Here is a 20,050-nt window from a genome sequence, read left to right as displayed (position 1 = left end):
TGGCCAGGACCAGCTGAGCTCGTGCTCTAGGTGGGAGGGGAGGGGCACTTTCTCTTGTGCATGCAGGCCTACTCTGCACTCATGAGCAGTTCTCCTGGGCTGCTGCACTTGGTGGGGTTGCCCACACAGTAGCTGAGCCATGCCACTCAATGTGGAGTGTTCCCGTGGGTGAGTGGTGCCACCACGGCATGGTGGGCACTCCCATGGGCCAGGCAGCAACTTGAAAAGTGAAAGCATTGGGATACAGGCCTGACTGCCATCCCACAACCCCCGCCCCCTTCCATCTCCTCTTACAATCATGTGCTGGCTGCTGTATGAGGACCCATGACCTAGATCACTGCTGCCAGGGAGGGGGAGGGATATGCTCACCTTCTTCCACTGCTTCTGGGGGGTCCAGTACCCCCACCTTCAGATGTATGGCTACATGGATCACTCAGGTGTCCTATTGTACTTTGTAGGTAATCCTCTGTTGGTTAATGTACGTTTACTTGTAACTTAGTGGGGAGACACAAACGGAACAACTCACTCAGCCGTGATGCTGACGTCACTCCAACCAATGGGTTTTTAGAGCAAAGAGTAAGGATAAAATGCAATGGATTACAGAGTTTAATCTAAAAAGGGAACACACCCCCAATAAATAATAAATTTGCCCCAAGTTGGTTTTCTAGAAGAGTATACCAGAACATTGGTTATTGTAAGCAGTTCTCACTGACTGTTTTGATATTCAAATCTGTAATCACAAGCCAGACTTTTACCAATTACAAGAACTCCCTTTGCCCTTTTGCTGTCTCCCCAAATGGAGGAAAATGGCAGAGAATGCTTTCTCTTGCTCCCCTCTTAATAAAAGACCTCATCTATTTACTTTTAGTGAACAATTTTCTGTGGAGCTGATAATGCTCGCCTGTTGTTGTTTATCTCTTTCTCTTTCTGTATTGAAAATTGCTTCAGGCATCCGTTCAGTGAACATGACTGAACTGCTCTGTGTCTGGAACTATACCAGGATTTGGAGATACTGGGATATTTGTCACAATCTCTACCCTCAGGTGGTTCCTGGTGCAGTAGGGGAGAGAAACAACTAACTTCAGTTCTTATGATCTGTCTCAAAAGGAAGGTACAATTTTGCAAAACTCAAAGGGAATTTAAGTGCTTGAGTGATATGAGTTCCTTCACAGGGTCTGAAAATGTGCTAAGAAACCTAAAAGGCTTATTCAAAATTAAAACAGCCCAGTCAACATTGAGCTCTTCAGATAGACACCATTCCTTCCTGAAGCAGAATCATTACAGTTCATATGTGGATATGAAAATAGACACGCCATGCATACAAATGCTAATATGGAATAATCAAAAGTCAACAAATATACATTGATATACATCTGTATATTTAATATATAATATATCTCTATATATTATTTCAGAATAACCTGAAAGAATTGGCAGAATTAGTCAATATCTATTTCCATAATATTTTCTTCTCAGGTGAGAATGTATGACATCTGCAGACAAATGTTTCCATGACGATTCAGGTAGGTGCATATTTGGCTAAAAGTGCAGCAGTCTTTTTTACTGTTATGCTTTGATAAACCATCACCAAACTTCTAAATGAGCAGCCATCTTACTCACTAATTGAATATTTTAACTTTTTTCCTCTGTAGAGCTGGTGTGTCATTATATTTTCCATTTTGTGCTTTGCTTTTCATGCATTTAAAGTGCTGGAGCAGCTGTTTATTTGGAAAGGCTCCATTATGGCCATAATAATCTCCAACTAATTGCACATCAAATATTTATTTCTTGCACATTAAATTAATGAAGCAGTTTCAACAAGAGAAAAATTGGATCAGGTTGGCAAACGGTGCCTATAAATTCATGAAAGATTCCCAGTTCTTTTTTGGCAGGACTCCTTTAATACAGATTAACAATTTTTAAATGTAAAAATTTCCCATTATCTAGTTGTGACTTTATAAACAGGCAAGCTTTTTTTATTAAAGTGCTTTGCTCAATTTTCCCTTGATGTATCATATTATAGCTCCCAGAAATGAAAAAATAAGTCACACTATTGATTTTCAAATAAACTGTGTGGTGTCTTCTTTGCCTTGAATTTAGCATGATTTTTCTCCTAATTCTACTTTTGATACTGAAAATGTTTTCAGTGAGTGGACTTTATTTTTTATTTTTTTTATTTGAGTTCATAATAGCTTACATCATTGTGAAATTTCAGTTGTACATTATTTCTTGTCTGTCACCACATAATTGCTCCCCTTCACCTTCTGTGCCCACCCTGCAAACCCTTTCCCCTGGTAACCACTGAACTGTTTTCTTTGTCCGTGTGTTTGTTTATATTCCACATATGAGTGAAATCATCTGGTGTTTGTCTTTCTCAGTCTGGCTTATTTCACTTAGCATAATTCCCTCCAGGTCTATCCATGTTCTTGCAAATGGGGTGATTTTATCTTTTTTATGGCTGAGTAGTATTAATATGGCTGAGATGTATATATATACATCTTCTTTATCCAATCTTCAGTTGTTGGGCACTTGGGTAGTTTCCATGTCTTGGCTATTGTGAATAGTGCTGCAGTGAACATAGGTCTACATGTGTTACTTTGGATTCTTGATTTCAAGTTGTTTGAGTAGATCCCCAGTAGAGGGATAGCTGGGTCATATGGTACTTATATTTTTAGTTTTTTGAGGACTCTCCATACTGTTTTCTATAGTGGCTGCACCAGTTTCCATTCCCACCAGCAGTGTATGAGGGTTCGCTTTTCTCCACACTCTCTCCAACATTTGTTACTTTTACTCTTAGTGATTATAGCCAATTTAACAGGTGTAAGGTGGTGTCTTAGTGTAGTTTTGATTTGCATTTCCCTGATTAGTGATGTTGAACGTCTTTTCATGTGTTTATTGGCCCTCTGTATATATTCTTTGGAAAAATGTCTGTTCATACTCTCTGCCCATTTTTTGATCAGGCTGTTTGTTTTTTGTTTTTTGTTTTTTTTTAAAGATTTTATTTTTTTCCCTTTTTCTCCCCAAAGCCCCCCAGTACATAGTTGTATATTCTTTCATTGTGGGTCCTTCTAGTTGTGGCATGTGGGATGCTGCCTCAGCGTGGTTTGATGAGCAGTGCCATGTCCGCGCCCAGGATTCGAACCAACGAAACACTGGGCCGCCTGCAGCGGAGCACGCGAACTTAACCACTCAGCCACGGGGCCAGCCCCCTGGCTGTTTGTTTTTTTGTTGTTCAGTTGTGTGAGCTCTTTATATATTATGAAGGTTAACCCCTTATCGGATATATGATTTGCGAATATTTTCTCTCAATTGGTGAATTGTCTTTTTGTTGTGATCCTTTCTTTTGCCTTGCAGAAGCTCTTTAGTCTGATGAACTCTGACTTGTTTATGTTTTCTTTTCTTTCCCTTGTCTGAGAAGACACAGTATGCGAAAAGATCCTTTCAAGTTTGATGCCAAAGAGTGTACTGTCAATATTATCTTCCAGGAATTTTATGGTTTCAGGACTTATCTTCAAGTCTTTGATCCATTTTGAATTTATTTTTGTGTATGGCATAAGATAGTGGTGTACTTTCATTCTTTTGCATGTGGCTGTCCAGTTTTCCCAACACCATTTATTGAAGGGACTGTCTTTTTTCCATTGTATGTTCTTGGCACCTTTGTTGAAGATTAGCTGTCCATAGATATGTGGTTTTATTTCTAGTCTTTCAGTACTGTTCCATTGATCTGTGTGTCTGTTTTTGTACCAGTACCATGCTGTTTTGATCACTATGGCTTTGTAGTACATTTTGAAGTCAGGGATTTTGATGCCTCCAGCTTTGTTCTTTTTTCTCAGTATCACTTTAGCAATTCAGGGTCATTTGTTGCCCCATATGAATTTTAGGATTCATTGTTTTATTTCCATGAAGAATGTTATTGGGATTCTGATTGGGATTGCATTGAATCTGCAGACTGCTTTGGGTAGTATGGACATTTTAACTATGTTTATTCTTCCAATCCATGCACATAGAATCTCTTTCCCTCTATGTCATTATCTGTTTCTTTCAGTGATGTCTTATAGTTTTTATTGTATAAGTTCTTCACCTCCTTAGTTAAATTTATTCCTAGGTACTTTATTCCCTTTGTTGCAGTTGTAAATGGAATTGTATTCTTGAGTTCTCTTTCTGTAAGTTCGTTATTAGAGTACAGAAATGCAACTAATTTTTGTAAGTTGATTTTGTACCCCACAACTTTACTGTAGCTGTTAATTATTTCTAATAGTTTTCCAATGGATTCTTTAGTGTTTTCTATATATAAGATCATGTCATCTGCAAACAATGAGAGTTTCACTTCTTCACTCCCTATTTGGATTCATTTTATTTCTTTCTCTTGCCTAATGGTTCTGGCCAAGACCTCCAGTATTGTGTTGAATAGGAGTGGTGATGATGGGCATCCTAGTCTTGTTCCTGTTCTCAGAGGGATGGCGTTCAGTTTTCCCCCATTGAGTATGATGTTGGCTGTGTGTTTGTCATATATGGCCTTTTTTATGTTGAGGTAATTTCCTTCTATCCCCATTTTGTTAAGAGTTTTTATCATAAATGGCTGTTGGATCTTGTCAAATGCTTGCTCTGCATCTATTGAGATGATCATGTGGTTTTTATTCCTCATTTTGTTGATGTGGTGCATCACATTGATTTGCAGACCATCCCTGTGTCCCTGGCATAAATCCCACTTGATCATGGTGTATGATCTTTTTGATGTATTGCTGTATTCAGGTTGCCAATATTTTCTTGAGGATTTTTGCATCTATGTTCATCAGCAATATTGGCCTGTAGTTTTCCTTTTTTGTGCTGTCCTTGTTAGGCTTTGGTTTCAGGGTGATATTGGCCTCATAGAATGTGTTAGGAAGTGTTCCATCTTCCTTAATTTTTTGGAATAGGGTGAGAAGGATAGGTATTAAATCCTCTCTGAAAGTTTGGTAGAATTCCTCAGGGAAGCCATCTGGTCCTGGGCTTTTATTCTTTGGGATGCTTTTGACTACTGTTTCAATCTCTTTCCTTGTGATTGGTCTATTCAGATTCTCTACTTCTTCTTGATTCAGCTTTGGGAGGTTGTAAGAATCTAAGAATTTATCCATTTCCTCTAGATTGTCCATTTATTGGCATGTAGTTTTTCATAGTATTCTCTTATAATCCATTGTATTTCTGTGGTATCCATTGTTATTTCTCCTCTTTCATTTCTAATTTTATTTATCTGAGCTTTCTCTCTCTTTTTTTTTTTTTTTGTAAGTCTGTCTAGGGGTTTGTCACTTTAATTTACCTTCTCAAGGAGCCAGCTCTTTGTCTCATTGATCCTTTCTACTGCCTTTTTTGTTTCAATAACATTCATTTCTGCTGTGATTTTTATTTCTCTCCTTCTGCTGACTTTGGGCTTTGTTTGTTCTTCTTTTCCTAATTCAATTAGGTGTAGTTTGAGATTGCTTATTTGGGATTTTTCTTGTTTGTTAAGGTGAGCCTGTGTTGCAATGAATTTCCCTCTTAATACAGCTTTTGCTGTATCCCATATGAGTTGATATGGTACGTTATCAATTTCACCTGTCTCCAGACTTTTTTTATTTCTCCTTTAATTTCTTCAATGATCCATTGCTTGTTCAATAGCATGTTTTTTAGTCTCCACATCTTTGTCCCTTTCTCAGTTTTTATCTTGTAATTAATTTCTAGCTTTATAGCATTGTGATTGGAAAAGATACTTGTTATTATTTCAAGCTTCTTAAATTTATTGAGGCTTGCCTTGTTTCCCAACATATGGTCTATCCTTGAGAATGCTCCAGGCACACTTGAGAAGAATGTGTAGTCTGCTGTTTTTGGATGGAGTGTTCTATATATGTCTATTAAGTCTAACTGGTTTAGCTTTTCATTTAATTCCACTGTTTCCATGTCAATTTTCTGTCTGGATGATCTATCCATTGATGTGAGTGGAGTGTTGAGGTCCCCTACTATTATCGTGTTATTATTACTGTCTTATCTTGAAGTCTACTTTGTCTGATATAAGTATTGCAACACGTGCTTTCTTTTGTTTGCCATTAGCTTGGAGTATCATCTTCCATCCTTTCACTCTGAGCCTGTGTTTGTCATTGGAGCTGAGATATGTTTCCTGGAGGCAGCATATTGTTGGATCTTGTTCTTTAATCCATCTCGCCATTCCATGTGTTTTTATTGGAGAATTCAATCCATTTATGTTTAGGGTGATTATCGATATATGAGGGCTTAATGCTGCCATTCTATCACTCATTTTCTGGTTCTCCTGCATTTCCTTTGTTGCTTGTCCTGTGTATTTTGGTCTACCAGTCAAGTTATGTAGTTTTTTATGTTGTGTTTCTTTGTTTTCTCCTTGTTTATTTGTGTTTCCGTTCTGCTTTTTTGTTTACTGTTTACTATGAGGTTTGTATTCAAAATCTCCTGGATAAGATAGTCCCTTTTCTGATGACCTCTTCTTTCCTTAGGCTAAACCGATTCAGTCCCTTTCCTCTTCCCCCCCTAAGTTGTTTTTCTCACATCTTATTCCATCTTGTGTTACAGGCTTCTGGTTAAAAATGCCAAGATTATCTTTGTTTTTGGTGTTTTCCTTCCCTTTGTCTTTAATGCTATACTTGAGTATTTGCTATCCTGCTCTGATTCTGTCTACCTATTTATCTCCCTACTCCATGCTTTGTAACCTCTTTCTCCATTTTTTTTTTCAGGTATGAGGGCCTTCTTGAGAATCCTTCTTGAGAATTTCTTGTGTGTGTGTGGGGGGGGGGGGGAATCTCTTGGCTGCAAACTCCCTTAGCTTATTTTTGTTTGAGAAAGATTTTATTTCTCCATCATATCTGTAGGATATTTTCACTGGATAGAGTATTCTTGGCTGAAAGTTTTTGTCCTTCAAAGATTTGAATATGTCATTCCAATCTCTCCTAGCCTGTAAGGTTTCTACAGAGAAATCCACTGAAAGCCTGACAGGGGTTCCTTTGTAGGTTATTTTCTTCTGTCTTGCTGCCCTTAGTATTCTTTCTTTGTCATTCACTTTTGCCAGTTTCACTACTATATGCCTTGCAGTTGGTCTTTTTACATTGACATATTTAGGAGATCTGATAGCCTTTTCCACATGGATTTCTATCTCCTTCCCTAGATTTGGGAAGTTATCTGCTATTATTTCTTTGAACAAGCTTTCTGCTCCACTCTCCTTCTCTTCTTCTTGGATACCTATAAATTCTTATGTTGCATTTCCTAATTGAGTTGGCTATTTCTTGGAGACTTTCTTCATTTCTTTTTAGTCTTAGTTCTCTCTCCTCCTCTATCTGGAGCATTTCAACATGTCTGTCTTCGATTATGCTGATACGCTCCTCTATGATGTCCGCTCGAGCATTCAGGGAATCCATACTTTGTTTTATTTCTTCCATTATGTCTTTCATGTCTAATATTTCTGATTGATTCTTCTTTATATTTTCAATCTCTTTTGTAAAGTAGCTCCTGAACTCATTACATTGTTTCACTACATTCTCTTTTAACTCGTTGAGTTTTTTGACGATAGCTAGTTTGAATTCTTTGTCATTTATATCACATATTTCTGTGTCCTCAGGACTGATTTCTGGGTACTTGTCATTTTCTCTCTGGTCTGGAGATCTAATATAATGCGTGATATTGCTATAGGGAGTGGCTCTGTTTTTTCACATCCTGGTGTTATTTTGTCACGGTTATTGTCTATCACCACTGGGTGGGGGTCAAGGGCCACGTATTCTGAGCCCTCTGCCTTCAGCTGAGATCCCTGGCGCTGGAGCCACACTGGGCTGGTGGGGGAAGGGGTGCTTTCTCCTGCATACTCTCAGGGTTTTCTAGCTCTGCTCTCACTATGTGCTCTCCTGCGATTTTGGCTTGATAAGGTCACTCCCCATGAAAGCTTTCACCCCAGAAGAGGGCTTCCCTTTAGGCTGCAAAGGCCCTAGGGGATCCTTGATGTTCCCATCAATGAACGTTCCATCCTCTGTTCCTTCCCTCTCAGAGGCCACCTGTGGTCCCAGATCACAGTCTTTAGGGGAGGGAGTGAAGTTTTCTCTTACCCCTTTCCACCACCTCCAAGGGGGGCTCCAGCCTCTGCACCCTCTGTCATATGGTTGTATGGGTGTCTCCAACATTTTTGTGTTGTGTTAGGATGTCCTCTCTTTCTTGGAGTATGAATGTCCTTTTCGTTGTATGTTGGAGGGGAGAGATTACTGGAAGAACTTCCTCCACCATCATGCTGATGTCACTCCTCAAAGTACCTGGACTTTATTTTTTTAATTTTTTTTTCAGCTTTACTGAGGTATAGCTGATATACAAAGAACTGCACTTTTTTAATGTGTATAATTTGATGAGTTTAGACTTATGCAAACACCCGTGATATCATTCACACAATCAAGGTAATAGACATATCCAACACCTCCCAGAGTTTCCTTTTGTCCCTTTGTTGGTTTTTGTGGTTAAAAAAAACTTAACATGAGATTTACCTTCTTAACAACTTTGAAGTGCACAATTCCATATGGTTAATTATGGGTACTATGTTTTACAGCAGATCTCTAGAACTTATTCATCTAGCATAACTGAAACTTTATACCCACTGAACAACAACTCCCCATTTCTCCCTCCCTCCATCCCTGGCAACCACTATTGTATTCTTGCTTCTATGAGTTTGACTTTCTTTTTTACCTCATTTAAGTGGAATCTTGCAGTATTTGTCCTTCTGTAACTGACTTATTTCACTTGAACAGACATTTCTCCAAAGAAGACATACAAATGGCTAAGAAGTACATGAAAAGATGCTCAACATCAATAATTATCGTGGAAATGTGAATCCAAACTGCAGTGAGCTATCACCTCACTCTTGTTAAGATGGCAATTATCAAAAACAAAACAAAACAATAGACAAGTGTTAGTGAGGATGTGGAGAAATTGGAACCCTTCCATGCTGTTGGTGGGAATGTAAATGGTGGAGAACTATGGACAACAGTATAGAGGTTTCTCAAACAGTTAAACATAGAACTGCCATATGATCCAGCAATCCCACTCCTGGTTAATATCTAAAAGAATTGAAATCAGAACCTTGATGAGATATCTGCACTCCATGTTCATTGCAGCATTATTTACAACAACCAAGATAAGGAAACAAATCAAGTGTCCATCACAGATGAATGGATAAAGAAAAAGTATAGACATACAAGTAAAGAAAAGTAAAGAAAAAGTATAGACATACAATGGAATATTATTTACCCTTAAAAAGGAAGGAATCCTAGCCTTAATAGGAAGGAAACATGGATGGACCTGGAGGACATTATGCTAATTGAATGAGTGGACTTAAACCTTTGCTGATTAAAAGTGGCAACTGGCTAACAATTTATTCTGAAAATCAGTTTGTACTTTCAACTGACATCTTTTTTCTTTTGATACATTCTCTGAAAGATTTCTGATACTATTTTCTTTTAGATCCATCACTGGTGTATAGAAAATGACTGATTGTTTTGGGAAAGAGTTTCTCTGAACAGTTGGTCTGTCAATGCTAAGGATAATGCCTACGGATTTCTTTCATCAGAATAAATTATCTTACAATTTTATGATAGGATAATTGTGCACAATTGCCACCAAATATTGAGTGTTTACAATGCTTAGTAGAGAACACAGCTCCAACAAAGGTTTTCCAGATAAAGTATTTCTTATCCAGTTACTGACTGTTAAATTGTGTGAGCATTAGTTGTCTCTTTTTCCATAACCTTTTGAGTAGAGTTTTTGGCTTCATTTACCTGTGAATGAAACATGGTTACCATATATTTACAGAAGGGTCCTTTTAAAGCCAGTTATGAAGTTCTCACCATGTTGTTTCCTTAACACAACAACCAGTCCACATATATATATGTGTGGTTTATTATAAGGAATTGGCTCACGTGATTATGGAAGCTGAGAAGTCCCACAGTCTGCCATCTGGAAGCTGGAGAACCATGAAAGCTGGTGTGGAACTGGAGAGCTGATGGTATATGTGCTAGTCCAAGGGCAGGAAAAGACTGATGGTCAGCTAATGCAATCAGGCTAAGACAGAGAATTCTCTCTTCCTCCCCCTTTTTGTTCTGTTCATGCCGTCAATGGATTGGATGATGCCCACCCACTTTGGGGAGGGCCATCTGCTTTACCTAGTTTACCAATTCACATGCTAATCTCATTTGGAAACACACTCACAGACACACCCAGAAATAATGTTTAACTAGCTAACTGGGTGCTCCATGGCCCAGTCAAACTGACATGTAAAATTAACCATTACATGTATCTTTAGGGTTTATATCACATTCTCTCCAGCAAGAACTCTCATGCCTTCCCTCCAAATTTTTATCAGCATCTCTGGCTTCTACCTACTAGATGCCAGTAGCCACCCTCCAACCCCCTCCTCACTTCTCAATCATGACAGCCAAAAATGCCTGCAGACATTGCCAAGGATCTGCTAGGGGCACAGTCTCCCCCTACTTGAGCACCATTGGCCTAGCTCAACCCCATTCCATAGGAATGTCTCCCTTTAGAGTCTTCCAATATTTCTTACCACTGAGTTCCTTGAAGTGAATTAAGTGCTCTTCAGTCAATCTTTAATTATCAAAATGAAAAACACACCAATAACTGTATTATTCCATAGGAATAATGACAGAGTTAAACTTCTTTCTGTTCCTCTCACATAATTTCCAGGTCTTTGTAAAGGAAATCAGATGTTATTGTCTAGATTAGTGGTTCCCAAATTTGTACGCACATTAGAATCTTCCGATGATTTTTAAAAACTCCTAAGACCAGGTGACACCCCGGAAAATAAAAGCAGACTCTCTGAGGGTGACACATAGGTATCACTAACTTTTGGCATTCCCCAGGTAATTCCAATGTGCAGGTGCATTTGGAAACTGCCAGTCTAGATTTTTGCTAAATTGGGGGACTAATGTATTATAGTTAATTAGCATCACATTTGTTGTAATCCTGAATGTACTTCTTACAAAATTCCCATATCATCTTGGGTACATAATGTCATCTAACTCTGTTTTTTTTCTCTATGTATTTGGGCTATAATATACAACTCCTATGATGACTTCTATGAATCCCAAGATACAGTGAGTAGCATCTAAAAGGAATATAATCAACAGTAGTTACTACAATAATTATTTTTCCCACTTAATCCTCTTCAAAAATTACATTGAGTCCATTCTTTCAATTACAATCACATTTTCAACAATTGTCTAGAAAGCTGAACCAATAATTTAATCAGTGGCTCATCATTAGGAACAATTTTCTATTCATTATTCTAATCTCTATCTTGGTAAATTGGAATATATTTTGAAGCAATTTTTTTTTTCAGAAAAGCTATTTGTATGATATATACTGTGCATATACCATTGTGTGCCTGAGAGTATCCTTCTGTTGCCTTCACACTTGGGGAAAATCTTGTTGGGTGGAATTCTTAGGTCACCAGTACTAACTAGCCCCTCAGCATGCGTGGCTTTCACTTGCTCTTTCACCATTTGGTGTTCCAGAGAAGCTTGAGACCAGCCCAGTCTACCTTCTTTTCTGTGTTACCTGCTTTGTTTTCCAGGGTAGTTATAGATGTTATTTCACTTTTATTTAAATTATGATGGCACAGCATGTCTCAGTTTGGTTCTATTTTTATTAACTTTGCCTGAAACCCCAGTGAACCCATTCAAACTGGAATCATGTTGTTTTCTCACTTTAGTAAAGTTTTCTTTTGTCACAAACCTTGGCTATTATTTCTGCCCCACTTGCTTTCAAATCATCTTCAAAAACACTAATTATAAGTTGATTCTTTTCTTTGTCATTTATAATTTTAATCTCTTTCCATTTAAATCTATTTTTCTACATTCTGGGAAAATGTCCCATGTTTTTACATGCCAGAAAATTGATTATTTTTTCGTGTCAGCTCCATTCCTTAATAACTTCAATGCAAATTTAAATTTAGTCATTGAGCTTGGGGTTTCTGGTTTTTTCTTCTTTTTAAAGTCATATCTGTGTTCATCTTATCCTGTGTCTTCTTATACTCCATGAATGCCTTTATATTTGCAATACTGAAAGAATAAAATGAACCCCCAAATTATCATTTCAAAATAATCCCAATTCCTCAAAAAGCTGATTGTGTACCAGGAAGATCTAGAACATTATCCAAAATGATAAAAATTTCTCTTTAGGAAAAAATTACTTACCTTTTAAATGTTTCTCTTTTCAAAGTTAAGGTACAGGTAAACCTAGAGATTTCTGTATCTTACATGTACTTCTCTGAAATGCATTTCCTTGCTATGAACCACTTACGCTTCTATAGATAACTCACACAAAATTAGAAAAACATTTTGAAGGACTATATTTGTCTCTGCCTTGAAATAGGTTTGTATCTCACACCCGATTAACCCATGCTGTGAGGAAGAGAAAGCAGAGGGTTGGGTTGGAGACGGGATCATACCTAAGCAAAACCTGCCAAAGGCTCAACACCTCTCAGTGTCCGAATCTTCCCTGTAGAAGGCGAGTGTTCAATCCATAATTGACGTTGGGTCAGTACACCCAGTGTAACCCTTCAGGTATCGAGCTCCTTCTTCCAAGCAGCCTACGAGCCTCGAGGGATGGAGTGATTAGGAATAAGGCTTGCCTGAGGAAGGATGGTGGTAGATGGAGGCTCGTGGGTGAAGAATATGGAAGATTTTGCATATGACTGTGAGAGATGGTAATGTGATTGCCTAAATGGAATTTAAAGAACACACAAGTCCTGTAGCGAAAGGGATGAATCATGGGGGACAGAGACTAGGTCACAGAAATAATACTTTTTCAGGAAAATAGATAACTTCCATTTTGTGATTGCTGGATACTTTGCACCCATTGTTTTGCTTAATTGTCCTAACACTTTTATGCAGGGGATAGGAAGGGAGTAAGTGTTCAGAGTCCGGGTTTGGGAAGACAGACCTGACTATAACCATCCAAGCAGTATTCCTGACAAGTCACTTAACCAACCTGTACCTCGATTTCTTCATTTGCAGATGGGGGCAACATGAGTGCCTACAACACGTGGTTGTCATACAGATGGAAAGAATTCATGCATTTTAAGCATTTAACACACGGCCCAGCAGTCAGAAAAGACTATGAGTTTTGTTAAATAAAATCATTCCGATTGCATCAATTTGGAAATTTCAGTTGGGGGAATGTGGTTAAGGAATGCGTGCAGTTTTATAAATCAAGGTCATAGAAGAACCATAAGTGTTCTGGATCTTGAGGTAGGAGATGGGAACAGACAAAGAATAAAATTTGCTTCGGGAGAAAAGAAATAGCTGGATTTAGAGAAGAGCCATCTGAAGCCTGGCTGGTATTCCTTCCAAAAAGTATAGTTTCTCCTCCACTCTCCCTCTCTTTAACCTTGGCTCAAAAATCCCAGAAAAGCTTGACTTTTGCTTTAATCATGGAGGACAGAATAAGGGAGTGAATGATGTGTTGCCTAAATAGGTCCACATTCCACAGCCCTTCACAGTCCTCACAAGGTGGTTTAAATTTGGAAACCATAAGGTTTCGTGAGACCACCTGTTTCCCACCTTCAGCAGGAAATATAGTTTAATCTTGCTTTCTTTAAGAAAATTAGCATGCTTATGTTTGTCACACTTAAAGTGGCATATGGGGCTGCAGATGCTAATGAGCCATCATGATTTCACCTGGTCACTAGATGAGCGAGAACAAAATCACCTCCTGACAACAGGCTAGAAAGCAGACAGTGTAAATTGGCACTTTCTTTTCCAGTCCCCCTGCCCTAGCGTATTTGAAAGGCTCAGACCCACATCTTATTTCTTTTGTGGTTTTTATATGATTTTGAACCAAAATAGGCAGCTAATGCAAACGTAATACACTGTGAAGACACTTGGCCACAGAGACAGAGGTGAGCTAAGCAGAGATCCAGCATCATTTCTCGGATCTATACAGATGCAGGCCTCATGTTTGTTTTTTTCCCTCCAGAGGTACCACTCCCTTGCTGGAGGATTTTCCTTTGAAGGAAAGCTGTGAGGATGAAGGGGTGAGAGACAGGTCATTGTATCCCCGTGGGCAGTTCATGCATCTAAAGATTTGCTGCTTATTGGGGTGAGAGGGCTTTGGAATCATGTCAAAACAAAGTATATCTCCTGTTGGTTTGAAACAATTATGTTTCCAAGCTCCTCTGTGCAGTCAAATAACAAAGCCAAGTGCCACTGCTTTTCGGCTCTACCAACACTGTTCTGATTCTAGACCATCTGGGGGATGCCACTTACCTGGTGCTTGTCGGGGAAGGCTCGACAAAGTGGCCATGCCCGAGTGGGAGACCCCTGACAAAAAGCACTTCTGAGTATAGCAGACCTTTTCAATGCAGACATTCTGCTTGGCTTTTCATGCATGTCCACTGGTGAATCTTCGCAGTTACCCTGTGAGGTGGACATTAACACATCCATTTTACAAAGGAGAACACCGGGCCTGAGAGATTGAGTCGATTGCCACAGTGATAAGAGGTAGGACCAAGAATAAAACCAAGTCTGTCTGATGTGAAAACTTACACTCTTATATTTCAACACATAGCTGGCCTCAGTAGGCAGGAAAGGAAAGGAAAGGAGTGAGAGAGCCGGAGCATGGGGTCCAGCTCTGGTTTTCTCTGCTCTGTTAGGTGCATGATGTGCTGTCCTGGAGGTGTGCTTTGCCACATGGTGGCACATGCTACTGGGCTAAACGGAGTAGGAATCAACTTCTCACCTCATCTCAGGACCATAAGCTAAGGGAATGGACATGCTTTGTTTCTCCTAGAAATGGGCATTGCCATGGATTTCAAATCAAGATGGAGACATTTTAGGCAGTGTCTTTCTTTATGTTAGATGAATAAGCAATATAATGGTTAATGTTTTTGTTCTTTTATGGTGAATTCCTTTGACTGTGTAAAGTGCTTCAAAGGCAGGGACTTGGGGGCAATAACGTTTATTTGAAGGACAAGGCAGATAACTGGATTAGGAATTGTACCTGTCATTCTTCAAAGGTACCATTGGTTAAGCCAAGATTGACTAGCATTTTTTCAGTTCCAAATTCAAATGAGTCTGGACTGACAGGCACTATTAGGGGATGGTCAGTGAATGGCCGTCCTGTTGAGCTGATGGTTTTGGTGCTAACTCCTGTATCTGTGCCTTTGGTTACACATGAATCTTTCTCCCTTGCAACATCACACATCTTCACAAACCATTCCAGCATTGTCCCCCTCTAAGTCATTTCACCTGAGTAATATTGTGTGGAATGGTGGTAATTTTTGTCACTCTGTCAAAGTGATAAAAACAGCATAGGTGCATTTTCCCTCTGAAGGGCAAGGTTTGTGCATGATAATATTATTTTTCTCATTTTCCCTTTTGAGTATCATGAGTTACAGATTTGTGTGTTATTCAGCTGTACTAACAGCTAGAAGAGGCTCTCAACATGCATGGTAGGCATGGATTTCCCTAAGAAATGCCCTTGGTTTTTTTTTTTTAAAAGCATTTCATCCTTGTCATTCTCTTGTGACCGCACTTATCCAACTAATGTATTGGTATGTTCATAAATAGGATGTGATAGCAGAATGGTGAAAGAACATTTGCTGGTTTTGAGCCTCATAAATGGAGAAATGAACCTACTTAATCCTTTTCCAATCTTCCTCTGGTCTTTCCTTCTATGGTGCAGTTGTTTTATTTATTAACTGAATGTGTGATGTTGTATTTTCTATGAAAAATTAAATACTATGGTATATTTATAGAATAGTATATTTCTAAGTATTTTATCTCAACAGTAGAGTCCTCAGTTAAGTTTTTAACATAGGACTGTAATACTCAGCTCAAGAGCAACTGTACAAGAAACAATAAGAGAATAAAAAAATGCATCTGAGTAAGAGCATTGCACAAAACGTGCAATGACCTGAACTGTTGCCTGGCACCGGAGCGCGCACGTTCCGCAGACAGACACTTCACGTGCTGCAGCTGGGAAACCGGACCCTTCCTGTCACTGGGAGAGGAGGTCAAATAAAGAAATTGCTCTCAGACACAGCAGAACGGATTACAAAACGAAATATCTATATCTGCAGAGGCCTTTTGAATCCGGGATCAAAAGGAGGGCTTGTCTGTTCTTTCCCAAGTTTTACTTGCCTACATTATCAGGGGTAGCTGCAAGCTAGATAGCACCCGCCTGCTATCAGCAGCAGTGAGAACTGGAAAAAAGACCCAATAGACTTCCTTCCCAAGAAAAGAAGATTTTATTATTGTAGGAAACCGCACTTTAATTCTGCTTGTGTAGACAATTATTTTTGAAGGGGTAAATAGTTTTGAATAATTGATGTCATTTGAATTTTTCCTCCAACTTCTTTTGTTTAATTATCAAAAGCCACCCTGGGTAAAGGTAAAATAAATCAGTACATAGATGAATATTAAAAAAATATTAAAGGAGAGGGTGAAATTCCAACAGAATTGAAAGAAGAAACATTGGACGTGAATATTCTTGTTTCAGAAAAGGACCGACTCAGTTTCACAGAGTCATGGGGGCACCTTCCATTATTTGGCAGGAGTTAACCTCGCGTCTCCCTGACTTAGCGTGCAACAGCCCTGATCCCCTGCTGCTTGGAGGTCCTATTTGGTCTCTGTTCCAAGGACATGATTTCCTTCTTTGGGAGTTTGGCTTATCATTCTTCAGTTTTCACCTTTTGTGTTTTATCTCTCAATCCATGTTAAAAGCAAAAAAGAGACCTCAAAGTGTGAGTTTAAAATTTCATCTAGAGGGGCTGGCCCCGTGGCCGAGTGGTTAAGTTCGCACGCTCTGCTTCGGGGACCCAGGGCTTTGTTGGTTTGGATCCTGCACGCGGACATGGCACCACTCATCAGGCCACGCTGAGGCGGTGTCCCACATGCCACAACTAGGACTCACAACTAAAATATACAACTATGAACTGGGGGAATTTGGGGAGAAAAAGCAGAAAAAAAAAAAAAGAAGATTGGCAATGGTTGTTAGCTCAGGTGCCAATCTTAAAAAAAAAAAAAATTTACTAAAAGAAAAAAATTTCGTCTAGAATAGGAGGTGCTATGGACTGAATTGTGCACCCCCAAAATTCATAGTTTGGAGCTCTAACCCCCAGTGTGATGGTATTTGAAGATGGGGCCATTGGGGCGTGATAAGGTTTAGATGAGGTCATGAGGATGAGCCTTCATGATGGGATTAATGTCCTTATAAGAGGAACAGATGCCAGAGCTTCCTCTCTCCACCACACAAGGACACAGCAAGAAGGCAGCAGTCTGCAAGCCAGGAAGAGGGCCCTCACCAGAACTCAGCTGCCATGGACTGAATATTTCTGTCCCTCCAAAATTCCTATGTTAAATCCTGATTCCCAGTGTGATTGTATTTGAAAGTGTGGCCTGTGGGAGGTGATTAGGGCATGAGGGTGGGGCCCTCTTGACTGCATTTAGTGCCCTTATGAAAGAGACCTCCCAGAGCTCCCTCTTCCCTTCTGCCATGTGAGGACACAGCAACAAGACTGCCATCTGTGAACCAGGAACCAGACTCTCACCACACACTGAATCTGCTGACACGTTGTTCTTGGACTTCCCAGCCTCTAGAATCATGAGAAATAAATTGCTGTAGTTTATAAGCCACCCAGTCTGTGCTATTTTGTTGTAGCAGCCTGAATTGTCTAAGACTTCAGCCGTGCTGGCACCCTGATCTCGGACTTCCAGCCTCCAGAACTGTGAGAAAACAAGTTTCTATTGTTGAGTCTAGGATATTTGGTGAAGACAGGAAGCAACAAGAGACACGATCCCTCCGCCAAATAGGCCAGATAACTGCATCTGAGTGAGCCAGTGTAGGCTGGATCAGAGGACTTGATATCAATATGTATAAATGCATGTTTGTGCCTATAATAACATGTAAATTTAATTGAAATATTTGATGGTCCATATTTTGCTGAATACATTACCAGAATCAGATTTCTAATCTAGAATCATTCCTTGACCTTTTAACCTGCATATGCCAGAGTTCTAATATCTTCAAGTTGAGGATAATACATGATAAGGATAACATTTCCTAATACATATTATCACCTTAGAAGCTTCTGGAACAAGGCAGGCTATAGATATATCAATGATTTAGATGGAAAATAGATGGATAGGTTGCCAAAAATATTGCGCTAGTCCCTTATTAGCAAGTGAGTCAATCTTATGAGGAAAATGAAAAGCTTTTGAAGGACAAAGCTAAACCTTTCCATTAATTACATCCAAAATATAAGAACTAGATGAAAAAATAAAGTCACTGAAAACCTAGAAGTATAAAAAACAGCTACTTTTATGTCATCAATGGGACTCATCTTTTCTATATGAGACAATATCACCTATTTAAATCTTCAGCTATTTTTGCGGTTGCTTCATCTGTGCAGGTACTATATTTAAGGCAGACGTGTGATGGAGGAAATAACGCCTACTCCAGTGGATTAATTTAGGAGATTCACTTGAAAAATAGCCTTACCTTCCTCTAAATTAAGAAATATTTACTCTCGCATTGCAGATGTCGAATGAGAAAAGGAATGATAGGGCTCTTGGTTTCAAGAGAAATGTCTCTTTGTAGTGTTATAAATTGTGCCCTGCAAATTAAAATTCTACAAGCAAAAGTTTCCTTTCATTGTGGGAAAATAGACATTGCTAATATAATGCTTTTCTTTCCCATTTTTAGGGTTTCTGCATAAACTTAAAAGGAGTTAAAAATAGCCAAATATGACTCAGTTAATAACAACAAAAAAGTAGAAAACAGCATAAATCAGTCAACTGATTAAGAAAAATCTACCTACTAAAGTTGCTGTAAAGAATAAAAATCCTTGTTTTTGCAGAACTATGCTACCCTATTTCAGTCTGTTTATATGACATAGTGGCCCCAAATATAATTTTTAGATAAGCGTAAGTTCTAAGTGGACATTTTTCTTTGTGTTATTATATCCCTCCGCATGGATGACAATGACTTCACAAACTTTAGAGTTTCATTAAACTGCAAATGTTTAATTCAAGAACCGTGCACTAAAAAAAAGTCAGCTCACACACAAATGCACAACATCAACATATTTTTCATTCAGATCTATATGTCTGGGGATGCAAGCATTAACAAAGTCCAGTCTTTACCTCAGTGGAAGAGGGAGAGCAAAGGATGGAGGTACGGTTGGGGTGAGTGTTATGAGTTTTAAAATAGAAATCTCTGCCCAAAGAAGGGAGTTTTCGTTTCTACCAGAATTGTTGGGACAGGACAAGATAATGTGCAAGTGTCCCTCTGCCCTCAAGTAGCTTATATAAATCAGGACATGCAAACAACTAACTCTACTAGGCGGAATGAAATGCACCATGGAAGTTTGAAAAAACCCCACAAAACCATTATTGTGCTAAATAAGAAGAGATTCATTGCACAAGGGTGGGCCATGAAATGGGGTGCAAGGCAGCAGGCGATGTGAGGAGAGTGGCCTTCGAACCCAGCCTGGAAAGAAGAGATAGTCAAGTGGCAAGAAATGGTCTGAAATCACATTAACAGTTAAGCCAATTGTTATGCTATGTGCTTTTATTCTAATTTGTAAGACTTGTCTCTTTTACATTAGTTATTTCAGTCATCTCAATTGGTTAAAGTTTAGCCTGATGGAAGCATTATGATGGGAAAGGGAGGGCAATGAGGCAGAGGGGATTCGGCGGGGAATGTGCACTGGAGGCAGGAAGCTCAGGCATGGCATCTCAGATCAGGACGGGGATAGTGCAGGACTTGTCTTCCAGCACCCTGGACTCTGAGGAGCGCTCCAGGAATGTGGCTGGAAAAAGAGCAAACTAATGGAGACAGGGTGAATGCCAGAGGCAAGGCAGCTACTTCCTCATTTCGCTTGGATTTTACCCAAGCCCGCCTTTCTGCTAAGCTGTGTGTTCCCAAATCTGGTCACTGCTCTCCTTCTCCATTGATATTCGTTTGGAGATGCAGAGCCCTCTGAAGTTAGGGGACTCGGGGCTAACAAGTGGGACATGCT

General features: G+C 39.2%; 1 protein-coding gene across 17 annotated transcripts in view; it reads left to right on the top strand.

The window, feature by feature from the left end:
* Positions 1 to 20,050, top strand: part of PNPLA4 (patatin like phospholipase domain containing 4) — a 135,136-nt gene that overhangs the window by 96,181 nt on the left and 18,905 nt on the right. For 2 of the 17 annotated variants that reach the window (XR_011499613.1, XR_011499614.1), the window contains exon 7: positions 1,477 to 1,523. The exons of 13 other annotated variants lie outside the window; for them this stretch is intronic. Coding sequence is in view for 2 of the 4 variants with exons in the window: in XM_070501986.1 (XP_070358087.1) it covers positions 1,477 to 1,515 (39 nt within the window). In the remaining 2 variants the exon portion in view is untranslated. Of the gene's footprint in view, positions 1 to 1,476; positions 1,524 to 8,759; positions 9,385 to 9,914; positions 10,054 to 20,050 lie in introns of those variants that run through there. 2 more of the 17 variants (XM_070501986.1, XM_070501987.1) reach the window with 2 other exon arrangements.

Source organism: Equus asinus, chromosome X (assembly GCF_041296235.1).
Source record: "Equus asinus isolate D_3611 breed Donkey chromosome X, EquAss-T2T_v2, whole genome shotgun sequence".
Lineage (NCBI taxonomy): Eukaryota > Metazoa > Chordata > Mammalia > Perissodactyla > Equidae > Equus > Equus asinus.
Note: the sequence above shows the minus strand (reverse complement) of the source record. Positions and strands in the feature narration are given on the sequence as shown.